The sequence below is a fragment of the Sciurus vulgaris genome (genome assembly GCF_902686455.1).
Source record: "Sciurus vulgaris genome assembly, chromosome: 2".
In the NCBI taxonomy this organism is placed as follows: Eukaryota; Metazoa; Chordata; class Mammalia; order Rodentia; family Sciuridae; genus Sciurus; species Sciurus vulgaris.
The window spans coordinates 23871072-23884913 of NC_136462.1; the positions used below are offsets into that span (position 1 = coordinate 23871072).

The 13842-nt window shown below is 35.7% G+C and overlaps 1 protein-coding gene across 13 annotated transcripts in view; it reads left to right on the plus strand.

The window, feature by feature from the left end:
- The window catches only part of CEP128 (centrosomal protein 128), a 418511-nt gene that overhangs the window by 136625 nt on the left and 268044 nt on the right, over positions 1 to 13842 (plus strand). For all 13 annotated transcript variants that reach the window (XM_079128040.1, XM_079128046.1, XM_079128049.1 and 10 more), the window contains one exon: positions 8752 to 9402. In XM_079128040.1, coding sequence (XP_078984166.1) covers positions 8752 to 9402 — 651 coding nt within the window. The remainder of the gene's footprint in view (positions 1 to 8751; positions 9403 to 13842) is intronic.

Genomic DNA, 13842 nt, shown 5'->3' on the forward strand with positions numbered 1-13842 from the left:
TAGTATGTCCTTGAAAAAAGAGCTTTTATGTTTTGTCTGTTTCAAGGTAAAAAATTATTCAGTTTATTTATTTTTTAAAAGCCTCTTTATTTTTTTTCTTTTCTTTTTTTTTATTGTAAACAAATGGAATACATGTTGTTTCTCTGTTTGTACATGGCGTAAAGGCATACCATTTGTGTAATCATAAATTTACATAGGGTAATGTTGTTTGATTCATTCTGTTATTTTTTCCCTTCCCCCCACCCCTCCCACCCCTCTTTTCCCTCCATACATTCTTTCCTTCCTCCATTTTTGCCCCCCTCCCTAACCCTAACTCTAACCCTAACACTAACCCCTCCCTCCCCCCATTATGTGTCCTCATCCACTTATTAGCGATATCATTCGACCTTTGGTTTTTTGAGATTGGCTTATCTCACTTAGCACGATATTCTCCAATTTCATCCATTTGCCTGCAAATGCCATAATTTTATCATTCTTTATGGCTGAGTAATATTCCATTGTATATATATACCACAGTTTCTTTATCCATTCATCAATTGAAGGTCATCTAGGTTGGTTCCACAATCTGGCTATTGTGAATTGAGCAGCTATGAACATTGATGTGGCTGTATCTCTGCAATTCCAATTAAAATCCCAATGACGTACCTTACAGAAATAGAGCAAGTAATTATGAAATTCATCTGGAAGAATAAGAAACCCAGAATAGCTAAAGCAATCCTTAGCAGGAAGAGTGAAACAGGGGGTATCGCAATACCAGATCTTCAACTCTACTACAAAGCAATAGTAACAAAAATGGCATGATATTGGTACCAAAATAGAAAAGTAGATCAATGGTACAGAATAGAGGACATGGACACAAACCCAAATAAATAAAAGCCTCTTTAATAGTTAAACATTCAGGGCTTTACAGAGTTAGCCATTAAAGGAGATCCACCCTCTATCTCAGTTTAACTTTAAATTCCCTAAGATGAATTATTCTTCAGTATTCTAATATTAAAATGGATGAAAATCTCCAAATCTCCCTTAACTTTTCATATGACTTTTCCCTCAGTTCACATGTTTTAAAATCTCATTTATTTGTATATTTCAACTTGAGATTTGATTAGAAAGAAGCATTTTAAATAGCAGAAGTGACTACAGGGTTACTTCTTGGCAGTGGTCATTATAGGTTTAGTTAAATGAGTGACATTGACAGTCTCACTGAGTAGTGTAATCACATCACAAGTCTCTTCAAGACTCTGTGATTATGTCCTTTTCATAGGACAATTGACAACTTAAGAGTTGCTTATTTCAGAGGAGACATCATGGAAAAGATGTTTTCTCTTTTACATGGGAATTTCTCAGTCATATAGAAGATGGAGGAAGCCATCACTTTGCACTCACTGTGGAGAGCTTTTCATTTTAACCCATCTGACACATACTGAGTGACAGGTTGCCCTGAGATAAAAAAGATCTTAAGCTCAGATTTGAATCCAAACTGGTTTGATCCCAGGAAGTTGCTGAACCTTGATTTTTCTGTTGTTAGGCTGGTCTGGCAACTGGTTCGGTGAGTTCAACTATAAGGGAAGTAACTAGAGAGAGGAGTGGTTGAGGAGATTTGATTGAGAATCATCTGGGGATTTTACTTAATTAGAGGAAATTGAGAAGGACCGATGTCATCAGACAGTGTCCTAATTCATGGTAAGGTGCTGAGAGTTTTCTAGATTGAATTTTCAGAATATTAAAAATAGTTAAACAATCATTTCTCAGAATACTCCTGATATAATTATTTTTCTCACTTAGCATTGCTAATGATAAGCAAAGAAGTAGTTTTAAAGTGATTGCTACAGTTAGGATAGTATCACAATTATCACAGCAGGCATTGTAATTTCTTCTTTAAAAGCCTTAAAAATTAATGCAGCATGTCATAGAGCAATGGTTAATCAACGAAGAAAGGGTAAGAAATGTTTCATTGTGGATTCAAGTGTCCAGTAAATCTATAAATCTGTGATGTAGTGATATGTGGTAAATAATTTTGGAATAAAGTATTTTAAAAAACATCTAACTAAATATTGATTCTATGGAATATTTAACTTTTTTTTGATGGTCCTTGGGATTGAACCCGGGACGTCATGCATGGAGGCAAGCTCTATCACTGAGCTACACCCTGATTCTTCTTATTTTTACTTCTGAGATAGGGTCTCATTAAATTACCCAGGTTGACCTTGAATGCTATTCTCCTGCCTTGGCTACCTGAATAGCTAGTATCAACAAGTGTGTGCCACCATACCCAGCAAGAAATATTGAATTCTTAGTAAAATCACAACATTACCTTAAGGCACAAGTACTACAATCCACTATTTTTTTGGCCAATTCCTTTCAAAAGGTAACTCCATGGTTTATTTGGAAATTTATATTGAAATAAAAATGATACTACTTTATAACATAGTATCTGTGGTTTAAAGAATAAGTTATACATAGCCTTCCTGACCCACTTTATATGGTCAAATGATATAATCTTTATATTTGCAAAATGATTCTATGCTTATATCCTTTTCTCATTTTGTAGCATAATTTATTTTCTGCTTTAAGGTTTGTCACTTAAAAAATATTAAAAAGCCAACTGCTTTTATTTTCTTCTAATTGTTCTGATTTTTTTACTCTCCTTGCTTTATACATTTCTGGAAACTTGGTAAGAAATTACAGAACTACTTGATTATTGGAGGATATGTAATATCAAATAAATAGCATGTCATTTTAGAATAAACCAGAAAGATCAAGTTGTATTCTCTCTTTGAAGGATAGTGATATTGATATTTTTACATCATGGAATCACAGTGTACTTTAGGAATATGCAGATGAACATTTATTTTGAGACCCAAAATGGTATAGATATATGGTAATCTAGTTGTTTTATTTTTCTCTTTTTCTTTTAAAGTGCTCCTTGAAATAGTTGGTTTTTATACATGCATTGAAAATGATAAATGAAAAAAATCACACTTTGATCCTAGTATATGCTTTTTTGACTATCTCTAAGTTCTTTCATTATTAGTATTATTATTATTATTTTAAGCACAGGTATGGTTTCCTAGGTATTCTTTTCTCCATTTTCTTTTCTTTTTTTTCCTGCTAAATTAGCAGAATTATTGCCTTGACTATGTATTGAACTTTTTGCTTGATTAGGCTTTAGGAATCTTAAACTGGCATCTTTTCTTATTTCCCTCCTGCTGAGAAAAAAAAGTTATATCTAATATAGGCTAACATGTAAAATCTGAATTTTAAAAATAGTTTAAGAAGAATCAATGCTGAGATACAATTCTTTTTTAGTTTGTATGCCATCCTGTCATATGCAATTCAAGAAAGGACAGAGTACTGACATTTTCTGCATTTTTTTCATGTGCAAATAATAATAACATTAAAAAAAAAAGACTTCCTATTTACCTTTTGGTAAAATTAAGACATCTTTCTATATTTTGTGGTCTGGTCTTCAGAAGTTGTCTCGTCATCCAGTAATTGCCAGACAGTATCATTTTTAGACTGTATCATTCTTCTGGCTTCACACAACCATTTTCAGGCCTCCTGTCTGTAATCTTTCTTTTGCCCCTCTTTGGAAGTTGGATTTGTCTGTTTCAGTCAGCTTTTTTGCCACTGTGACTAAAAGACCCCACCAGTACAATTGTAGATGAGGAAAAGTTTATTTGAGGGCTCGTGGTTTAAGAGGTCTCCATCCATAGACAGGTGGCTCCGTTCCTCTGGACTTGAGGTGAGGCAGAACACCATGGCTGAAGAATGTGGTGGAGGGAAGCAACTCATATGATGATCAGGAAGTAGAGAGATCTCCACTTGCCAGGCACAAATATATGTCCAAAAGACACACTAGTCAATGCCCCACCTCCTCTTGCCACACCCTACCTGCATTCAGTTACCACTCAATTAATCCCATCATGTGATTAATTCACTGATTGGGTTAAGCATGTTATAACCCAGTCATTTCTCCTCTAAACCTTCTTGCATTGTCTCACACTTTGGCTTTTCGGGACACTAACATAAAAATCATAATAGTCTGATTAGAACATTCTTTTCCCATTGTTCCTTACTGCCATTTTTCTTCCCCATTACATCTCCAAATATTTCAAGAATTTTAGCACTGACTTCCTCTCAGCTTGTTTCATTACATGTGATTCTTGCTATCATCCTTAGTGATTCAAAGTTTAAGTCAGCAATTCATTGACTACTGCATCCTTATTCTTCGCTAGTGAATTTCCCATTTTATAGTGACCTTCAAATCACTCTACTTTAGCAATCTGTTTCTGCACGTTAGATTTGTTTTCATCTGTAATTGTTCTATATTCAAACCTTCAATTCCAAAATTTCAGTCTCTGACCTTTCAGTTTTTTTATTTCCCTTTTCTCTCTTAACCATTAACACCTGGTTTTGGTCTTTCCACGTTTTCTAGTTGACCAGCAGTTCCTCTGTCACATTGGGCTTAATTGAAAGTACTCTGACTCACTAACATCTTCAATTTCTTCCTTCTTTCTCATAGGTTTTACCTACCTTCATTCTGAAATCAACTCTCTAATTTTCCATTGTTTCTCCTGAATAAAACCAACAAAATTAGTATAGAAATATCACTTGGCAGGGCTGTGGATGTAGCTCAGTGGTAGAATGCTTGCCTAACATGTGTGAAGCCCTGGGCGCCATCCCTGGCTCTGCAAAAAAAAAAAAAAAAAAAAAGGGAAATAAAGGAAATCAATTTGGCTCTGTAACGATTACCTTCTTCCTTTGCCCGTACATTTCATTCAGTAATTAATATAAGCCAATGACTGGGCACACCTTTCAGACCTGATTGTTGAGGAATGGGGTATGAAGTCTGTTTGGGAGTCCATGGTAATCATTTAAGTAACACCTATAAAGTTTACACTAGAAGAGAGATTTTCTTCTTTCTCTAGGTACTGTGTCATTTAGGCCTAGAATGACTGAAGCTATCCTATTGTCATTCTGAGGATGAAACCTCAGAAGAGGAGGGTATTATTGAAAGAGCTGCAAAGGGGTAGAGCTAGGACTTTGACCTTCTGTGTCCAGTTCTTCCTGGAAAATACATTTCCTGTGGTTTAAGCCAATTGAATTGGGGTCTCCTTTTACTCTCACCAGAAGAAATTCAAGCAAGCATTTAAATTTTAAAGTTTGAATTTTAGAAATGATGAACCATCTGTAAAAGAACCTGAATTGTAGCAATGACTAAGTGCAAATTTAGGGCTGGGTGGGGGCTGTTATTGTTTTAAATGGAAAGTGATAAACCTTGTTACACTGTTGGGAGCAGTTCAGTGAACCACTGGAATCATACTTTGGGTCATTGATGATGTGAATCAGAGAATGGCATTAAGTGACTGGTAGGAAAACTTTAGCATGTTGAAGGATTTTATGTTCATGTTTTTAGCCTTCAGAAAGGACCTGTAAGAGGAAGACAAATTTAGGTTGAAGCTGGTCTATCTAAAAACAGAGAGCAAGACTATTTGGGTTAAGTATAGTCTGCATTCTATAATCCAAGTTGACTGAATCTAAGTCTGCTAATTCAGAGCCTTTTAGGGTTGGGAAAGCCAAATTATCTATATAAACTTAGTCAAGTACAAGAGGGAGATAGGAAATTTAGCATGGAAAGATGGAAAAAAAAAAAAAAAAAGCCTTTTCCTTGGATCCTTTCAAATACTTATGTATTCCTGGCCAAAGGGCACTCAAATCCACTGTTTTGAACTGCCTCAAGATAAAAGAGCTTTTCAACTAAGGGGCCTGGAAGTGTCTGGGATACTGAGTTGGTGGTAAAGATGCTGACATTTTTATACTCAGTATCTGAACAATATCCTGGGCTGTGGCTTTTAACCTAGTAAGTAACAGAAAGTCAAAGAATTTTCACATTTTACCAGTAGTAGCTGTCCAGCTTAACACTGTCATCTTTGTCATGAGTTGATAGGATGCTTGAACACTGGGAAGAGGGTAAAAACCTAGAGAAGTGTAGGGTAGCAGGGTTGAATTTCAAAGAACTTTTCTGGAATCATCTAATTTCTGGGCTTCCTACTATGTGAGAAAAGTAAATATACTTGATTTTAAAACTAGTGTCCGGAGACCATAATATTTTGTAATGAAAGACATTTTACTGATAGAAATTCATCATGAAAATACAATTTTAATCTTTAGAACTGCCTGGAAGTCTCTTTACTAATGACTAGGGACTATGTTCTGTTCCAGATTCTGATCACTATATTTAAGCCACCTCCTCTCACTCTTAGGACCTTCCCCCATTATTCTTACAGCCAATTTTCATTTTCTCTCATTGGGTAAGTAGAATGACCTTCCTGCTCCCAAAGATGTCTCACTGTAATTCTTGGGGTCTATGAACATGGTGTTACTCCCATGATTACATATGACACAGTTGACTTGAAGAACAGGACATTACCTAGATGGGCCTAACTAATCACACGAACCTTGAACCTTGTCCTAGTCTTTTTTTTTTTTTTTGCGACTCTATTAGAATGTCACAGAATGGGTAACTTATAAATAGTATAGATTTATTTGACTTATGGTTCTGGAGGCAGGCAAGTCTAAGAACATGGCATTGGCATGTGGTGAGGTCCTTTATTCAGTGTCCTAACATGGTAGAAGGCAAGCAAACATGTATGAGATAGATTCTGAATGAACCCACATTTATAAGGAACCCAGTATTGAGATACCTAATCCACTCCTGTGATAGCAACATTAATCGCTCATGTCACCAGAACCCTCCTGATCTAACCACCTTTTAAAGTCACAAACTCTTAAGACGGCAATTAAAATTTGTATAAGTTTTGGAGGAGATAGTAAAAACATAGCATTGCATCACTTGCCCTCCAAGCTCCTATATTTCTCACATAAAAAATAGATTAATTCCATTCCAGAAGCCTCTCAAGTCTTAGCCTCTGGCAGCCTTGTGCCCATGGCTTTGCATGCGGGCAGCTCATGGTTTCTGAGAGTCTCAGGGTATTCCTGTCCCATGGCTTCCCTGCTCAATGCTTTGCTGCTTAGATATTTCTTCTGCCAAATAAGCCCTGGGGCACGGTCATGATGCAGCCAAATGCTTTACAGCTATATAACAAGGATGGTCTTTAGTCTGTTTCTAATACCATTCTCTTTATTTCTGTCTTACACCCGATCAGAATATCCTTTACTGTACATCTTTCTTCCTGGTCATGAGCACTTAAATAATATTTAAGATGCTTCACACATTACTTAATTTTTTTCTTTGCCTCTGAGCCTTCAACAGAATTTTCCTTTCTACTTCATTTAAAGTAATGTAGGCTTTTTCTGTCCTCCTCCATTTTCACCCTTTATTCATTAGCTATTTTCAAAGCTACTTCCAGATTTTTCAAGTATTTATTATGGTAGAAGCCTTACCTTTTGGTACCAATTTTCTGTCTTTGTCCTTGTTCTGCCGTTACAACAGTGTATCCCAGACTGGGTAATTTATAAGCAACAGTTTATTTAGCTCAAAGTACTGGAGGCTGGGAAGTCCCTAGAGCATGGTGCTGGCATCTGAAGAGTGCCTTTGTGCTGCGTCATAGCATGAAGTAACTTGTTTCTATGAGGGAGGATAAATGACCTTTTTTTTTTTCTTCTCCAAGTCCATAGGACTATTAATAGCTAGACTTGAGTATCAAATTCAGTTTTTTTGGTTGAAAACTCAACTACTTAATGACTTTTCTTATTTCTCATTTTAGTTTTGTGTTCCTTTTCTCTCTGTTAAAACTGAGGAGGACTTAAGGAAACTACTTTTTTTTGAGTGATTGACTCATAATGTTTTATCATTAATTGTTTCATATTGAAGTGTATAATAGAAGTGCCTTGCCTATATTTGCATTTTAATTTATTATCTTTGATTCTAAAATGAGTATTAATTTTGTTTTCTGGCTTAAGATATAGTGGGTACAGATATCAAAACATTACATTGCACCCTATAAATATGTACAATATTTGTCAACTAAAATAAAACTTAAGAAAAAGGTCTGGTGAGCATCAGTAAGCAAGGACAGACTTAGAGCCAGTATTGTAGAGCAAACATTCTTGACTCCATTGGAGGCCTGATTTTTCATTTGCAATGATTGAGTGGTGAGAATTAGAGATCATGATGGTTAATTCTTGGCCTCTGCCTTCTATGTAATCCCTAATTGATGAAGCTGACAGGGGACAATGGACGTCTAGATTATCAACTTTTCTCTTGAGAGCCTTCCCTACCTATTGTAATCCTAAATTAATGTCATTGTGGGGGCTTTAAGACTACAGTTGTATATTGGTGTATTTCTTGTCTATATTGAGACTGATTTATTAATTGGGGCTTATTGTATCATAAACTTTCTTAAATGGTATCTGTATACTTCCCTATATTCTATGTCTGTTTCAAATGTCTCTCTTTTGTCACTTTTGTGCACATCATTGTTACTTTAGATAATATTATTTCCACCGCTAATAAACTATCATAGGAGTTTTTTCAACTTATCCCACACTTAAGTATTTGTGATCACGGATTAATACATTTTGATAACAAAAACCTGAAATACACATTTCAGTATAATACTATTTCAGGGTAATTATATATCCTCTCCTTTTCTAGCCTAAAATAATTTTCATTAAAAAATGATTTTTTTTGATAAATTTTTCTTCTCCTTATGGATTAAACATTGTTACCTGATACTCTATGGTGAATTTTGTAGTAACTTATTTTGTTTTACATTCTTAACCCATCAGATTCTAAAAGAAAAGGATGAATTGAAAAGTCAGCTTTATGCAGCTTTACAACAGATGGAAAATCTTAGAAAGGAGTTGAATGAGGTCTTAACCAAGCGTGCCCTTCAAGAGGAGGAGCTTCAGGCTAAGGAGAAGAAACTAAGTGACGTCAAGTCTCATCAAGCTGACCTTGAGACAGAAGTTAAGAATTCCTTGGACACCATTCATAGACTAGAAGGTGAACTGAAAAAGCAGAGTAAGAGTCATAGCCAGATGAAAATTGAGAAGGCTCACCTAGAAGAAGAAATTGCAGAACTAAAGAAGAGCCAGGCTCAGGACAAAGCTAAACTTCTTGAGATGCAGGAGTCCATCAAGGATTTGAGTGCCATTCGAGCAGATCTGGCTAACAAACTGGCTGAAGAAGAGAGAGCTAAAAAGGCCGTGCTTAAGGATCTTGCTGACCTCACAGCTCAGTCAAAATCCAGGGATGATGAAACAGCTACCATCATCACACAGTTAAAGCTCGAGCGAGACGTTCACCAGAGGGAGCTGGCAGATCTCACAGCATCACTGCAGACTGTGAAAACGAAACATGAGCAAAATATCCAGGAGCTGATGAAGCACTTTAAGAAGGAAAAGAGTGAAGCAGAGAATCATATTAGGACACTGAAGGTACCTGTGCTGAATTATCTTGGTAATACTGAAGGAATTTTTTCTGGTGACTCATGAAGTTAATAAAGCGTAAACTTTTAGAGATCATTCTGTATTCCCAAGCACTGAAGGGAAGATAAAGCCAACAATAAAGAGGTTTATTCATGCCTGTTTGGCCAGGTTGAAATGACTTATAGCAGCCACCTGGGAGTACCTATTTCAGAGTATTGAAACCCTTTATAAAGAACATTTAGCTATTTTGGGAGTTCAGGAAAGGTAGAGGTGGCAGTAAGTCGTGGACCTGAAACGTGCCCTCATTCAACATTTATGACCTCCTAAAATATAAAAGGCAAAGACTTGTCAAGGCCATAGATGCTATAACCACAGTCCTTAATAGTATGGTAACTAAAGTGGATCAGCTTATGGGCTGTGTAAACCAAAGACTTTGGAGATTTACCCTTTCTGTTCCAAATCAAAGTTGCCTAGAAAATGCCTAATCAAGAGCTTGCATTTAGAGAAATGTTTCCAAGGTGTGATGGCATTTGTGTTATCACCATGCAGGGCAATCATTTAGTACCATGACTTTCAGGAATGTGATAAATCTATCCAAGTTCCCGGATTTATTTTTTTCTCTATATTACTTATTGTTACATAATATAGATTACATACTACATATTTACTTTTGTTAATCTCCCTTTATTAGAATGAAAACTCCATGAGGACTGGGATTTGAGTGTGTTGTGTTTATAGCTATCTCTCCAGTGCCTCAAATAGTTTCTGGAACCTTGTAAATACTGTTGAATAGTGAATGAATCAATAAATATTTAGAGGTTAGTTATAATTTTTTAAAAATGTTTTTGACAAGTACTACTTTAAGAATATTTAAAATGCAAGATGTAATTATATTGAAATAGCTGACATTTGTAGAAGGCTATACCTATTTTATTGATTCTTCCCCTGTCCTGTGTAGCCTTATGGCAGTAGTTGATTTGGGATCATTACCTGGGTTAGGCAGATCAGAACAGAGGCTGGAAGAATAGGTTGGAGACCCTTATTATAGTTCACTGATTCTAAGATTAGCATCAATTTTTTTTTTTTTTTGCTTATGTATATGGTTAAGATTAGCATCAATTTTAAGATGCATCATTGATGTAAGTTACTAAGAACAATACTGCCTTCTGCTTATGAAACTAAGACATGCTGTCAATTCTAAGACAGCATTCCAAGTCACAGATAATTAATATGTGAAAAATGTTTTAATATTGCTTTAATATGGCATAGTATGGTATAATATTTATGTTGATGAGGATATAAAGAAAAATAGAATATGGGATATAAAAAGGATTTGATCTTAAAGAAAATAAACTATATTACATGTTAATTGATTGATTGTGACAATAATAAACCACTAGCAAACATTTTTGCAACACACTGCATTGGATGCTGCTATTACTCATGTGATACTCACATCATCCCCATACATTGCGTGGTATTATTTTCTCCCTGATGAGGAAATTGTGATATGTTTTCAGTAACTTGCCTAAAGACTAACTGCTGGAGAGTGGTAGAGATAGGACTTGAACCCATGTAGTCAAATGCCTGAGTTTGTAATTATTTTTAATCCTGGAAAGGCTTAGATTCAAGGATAGCTAGTCAATGACTGTGGTCACTAGGTAGGTAATGATGCTGTTTGCCAACACAGAAAATACAGAAAGAACATATCTGGAGAGAACAGTGACAAATTAGTTTTTGGCATGTTGACTTAGATGGAAGAGACTTTAACATTAACCATGGAAGTCCAGGTACAGCAGTTTAATACACAATGATTGAGCCAGGAGTTGAGGGAGAAATTGAGATTAGAGTGAAATATTCGGGAGCCAGTAATGTATAGATGGTAGTTGAAGTTGTGGCATTTGGGTGTTAAATGTAGCAGACAAACTAAAAGAAGTAAAAATGTCATTCCATTTGGCAGAGGTTGACAAAAAAGGTCCATGAGAAGATGTTAGGGGGTTGGCTAAAACATAGAGTGAATAGCACTCAAGAGGAGACCAGGCCTCTTTGTCTCTGAAGGAAAAGATGGAGGAAACCAGTAATTTTGGGACCCTTATAGGAGTGGTCTTGGGAGTTGAAAGAGACTGAAATTCTTTCTTGTCTCTGAATTACAATAGGGCAGCAATGGGAAGAAATATATGAGCAGTGAAGACAAAAACTGCTATGAAGACTGCTACATGGTTGAAACTGAAGAAAAAGTATCGTTGGCAAAGGAATAAGAGTTGAGGGATGCAAATCCATGATGAGAGGTTGTTTATTCAGTTAGAAATTCTTATATTGGAGTGCCCATTTTCAGGGTTCATGTTCAAGCTATGGTCATCCAGTGGGTGGCCAGTGTGGAAAGTGGATAAAGGTAGTTCGGATAGAACAGGTTAAATAACTTTAAGATTAACTTGGTGGACAGATATTTGAGTATTAATAGTTCTGTTGGGAAGAACTTAATTGGCCATATGCCAAAACTTCAAAGAAAAGATGATGGATCAGTCAATTCTTACCAGCAAGGAAGAGAGCAAGGAAGAGATGAGGCATAGGGTGAATCTCAAAGGAAAGCAGGTTTTTGTGTGATGATGTGTATGTGACATTGTGTTAGCCTCACTGGTTATGACCATGAGAAATTATTCTTGAGAAGCTTATAGTTTTCTTTAGTGACATTGAAACTAGAACCTCCTTTCTTTCTCCCTACTATTGTTGTTTCATTACCATTATTTAGTTTGCATGATAACCTACATGTTACTAACCAGGAGGTAATAATTTATCAAATTAGATTAGGTTCAGGATCATTTGTCACATTCAGATATACTTTCTTGAGTGGGAGATGAAGTATTGGTGGTACAGCCAGACGTCTGACAGGATATGAGTATGTCATGTGTCATAGTGGAAAAAAAGGATATGGGCTATTCGTTGGGACTACCTAGATGCACCTCCAGGTAGCTTCTCTACTTCCCCCTAGTTCCTCTTTACATGTCCAACTTCTGCCTTGCAGTCCTCAGATACGTCCTGATTGAATTTCCTCAAACATGTATTTGAATGTATCACTTCTTACTCAGAAACCATGTTATTATTTACTCTCTCTGGAACAAAGTCTCTTCTCTAGCCCAGCCCTCCTTCCTGTGGCCCCACCTTACTTGTGCACATTAATGGCCTTTTATGTTCCCCAGTACTCTTCATAAAAATATTTAACAGTTCCCCACACATTCATTTCGTTGCCTTCTTCATTCGGATTGGCCTTTCCACTGATCTGCAGGAGGAAAAATTTTGCCTAATCCTTTAAGGCCCAATTATTTTTATACCCCTTTTATAGATCCACTAAAGTTGGAGTAAATCCCAATTGAGTCTGGGATTAACCCCTCAATTCTCTGTTTCATAGCTCTTTGTTGATTCCTCCATTGCAGCACATGAAGGCTGCCTTATGTTTGGATTTGCTGTTGTTCAGGTCTTTACCCAGGTTCTTGTCTTATGGTGACTACCACAATGGTCTCCACATTTAGCAAGATACTCAGTGGATGTTGGGTTTAAATGTTTGAAAATCTGAGGAATTGTTCCTGGTGTGTTCTGGGATCTATCTAGTTTAAATTTCCTCATGTAATATGGGAAAACTGATTTCCTTATCTTTTAGGAAATGCTTTGAATTCATTTATAGTACAACTAAAAAGCTTTAAGAAATTTCTTCAGTGTTAAGAATTTATAATTTACAAGTATTGTTTTAATCTTCTGAAACCTGTAGACACTTTTTGTTGTTTTAATTTGAAAAGACTAAAGTCTGAGAGGGGTGTTGTGCTGTTCCCTAATGTAAGACCAGATTGTGAGGGCCCAGTAGCTTCCTTTTGAACAAAAAAATTACCCTTAAGAAACAGTCTTCACCTTATGCTTTTTTAAAAATGTAATCCCACACTTTTACTTATCTATATTAAGTAAAAAGAGTTGACAGCAACTATCTTTACAGATTTAGTACACTAAATTATGAAGAATAGAGTTTTGGACAAGTAGTTCTATAAATGTAACATTTTTGTGTCCTTCAGCTTCACATAATTTATTACTTATCATTATAATAAGCTCTGATATATTATCCATATTTTTTCTCTGTACAAATTAGTTACACTTTTCCCCTCCATCTAGAATCACCTTTCTCATATCTAGTTTTGTGTTTAATAAAGTGTTTTACTGACATGTTCTAATTGCTATTAACATTTTCAGAATTTTGGGTTATCACCTCATTGTAATTTCAACAACATTATTTTGTAGAGCCTTTTATTGGAACCAAAAAACGCAGGATTGGAGTTCTATACTACATACTATACTTCTTTGTCAAGTTACCTCACCTTTTTAATGGCTTATCAACAAATATGAAATAGTAAAATTCTTACATATCATTGGGTTGTTGTGAACACATCATCATGTTGTAAATCCTAA